This window comes from Arachis duranensis, chromosome 2 (genome assembly GCF_000817695.3).
Source record: "Arachis duranensis cultivar V14167 chromosome 2, aradu.V14167.gnm2.J7QH, whole genome shotgun sequence".
NCBI lineage: Eukaryota > Viridiplantae > Streptophyta > Magnoliopsida > Fabales > Fabaceae > Arachis > Arachis duranensis.
Window position 1 is genome coordinate 19,891,497 of NC_029773.3, and position 1,583 is coordinate 19,893,079.

At 40.5% G+C, this 1,583-nt stretch overlaps 1 protein-coding gene across 1 annotated transcript in view; it reads right to left on the reverse strand.

Moving 5' to 3' along the window:
- Window positions 1-989: 989 nt before the first annotated feature.
- LOC107473903 (uncharacterized) overlaps window positions 990-1,583 on the reverse strand; it is a 3,685-nt gene continuing 3,091 nt past the window's right edge. Inside the window, exon 2 of the mRNA XM_016093495.1 lies at window positions 990-1,471. Within this exon, the coding sequence (XP_015948981.1) occupies window positions 990-1,471 (482 nt within the window). The remainder of the gene's footprint in view (window positions 1,472-1,583) is intronic.

Sequence of the window (1,583 nt, forward strand, 5' to 3'; positions counted from 1 at the left end):
AGATATATGACAACAAGGTGACTTAGGCAAGCTAGAAAATGATGGTGAGGGGAGGTGGAGTGGTTCGGTTATGTGAGGAGATGTGGTGCTTCATGAGTTTTGTTGGGTAAAGATTAGGCCTAAGGCAAGAATGTAGGAATCATGGAATGAGGTGGAAGTGGTATGTGACTTCGGGTGATGAAATGGGATTATGGGGGTTAGAAGGATGAGTGAGGAGAAGTGAGGTTTGATGAATATGGTTGAAGTATTTAAAGTGAAATTTGGTGGGGGTGCATTCTAGTGGTTTCCGTGGTGAGAGGTTCGGTCATAGCATGGGGAGCATGCTTCCTTGTGCCCAATGCATGTTGAGTTGTTTTTCCCCATGCACAAAGTTCAAGACTCATGTGACTTTCCCTTCCTTGTGCATCCGTGACCTCCTTCCAAGATTCCCCATCACTTCTTTCTTTCTTTCCTGCAACAAAATTCCAAAATCTTGAGATTCTTAAAGTGACATTACTAGCTAACAACTCATGATGATATTCCTATGTAAAGTTGACTAAACTAAAATTAAAATTTATGAATTGATTCCCTAATCTATTTTTTTCTAGCATTAGTAATGTAAGTAAAGACACCAATCTTAGTTTGTGACTAAGTGTTCTATGGAATTAATTCCAAAGATAACCACATCAAATTTTAGTGTTTTACCTACATTATATGCTATTTCACGTTTTTTTTTTATAACTAAAATAGATGACTATACTTTCATAGTCTAGCATTTTCGTGTATGTATGGACACCAAACTTAGTTTGTGGCTAAGTGTTGTAGAACACACTTTTGCCATTACTTCAAGATTGGCCACACCAAACTTAGTGTCTTGCATACACCATGTACTAGTCTACTTGATCATCATTGGTTACTAAAACATGAAAATAAAAGACTCCCTGTGCATGGGTTGCCTCCCATGAAGCGCTTTGTTTATTGTCCTTAGCTCGACATTGCAACTTCTTTGCTCATGTTAAGAGTTGCACACTCTCTTCCTTGCTCCAAGGGCCACCAAAATAGTGCTTCACCCTATGTCCATTAGCTGAGAAGGTTTGTTTTGAGGCTTCATCAAGTAATTCGACATAGCCATGAGGTGATACTTTGGTGATGGTGTATGGACCAGTCCGTCTAGACCTCAGCTTCCCAGGAAAGATTTTCAATCTTGAATTGAATAACAACACCTTTTGGCCTGGTTCAAATGTTCTTTGAGAGATCCTCTTATCATGCCATCTCTTTGCTCTCTCCTTGTATATTTTGGCATTGTCATATGCCTCCAATCTGAACTCCTCAAGCTCATTGAGTTGTAGCAACCTCTTCTCTCCTGCTGCTTGAGCATCTAAATTCAGAAGTTTGGTGGCCCAAAAGGCCTTATGTTCAAGCTCCACAGAGAGGTGGCATGCCTTTCCATACACCAGCTGAAATGGAGATTTTCCTATGGGTGTCTTGAAGGCTGTCCGATATGCCCAAAGTGCATCATCCAGCTTCCTAACCCAATCCTTTCTTGTTGTTCCCACAGTTTTCTCCAAGATCCTTTTTAGCTCTCTGTTGGCAAGTTCAGCTTG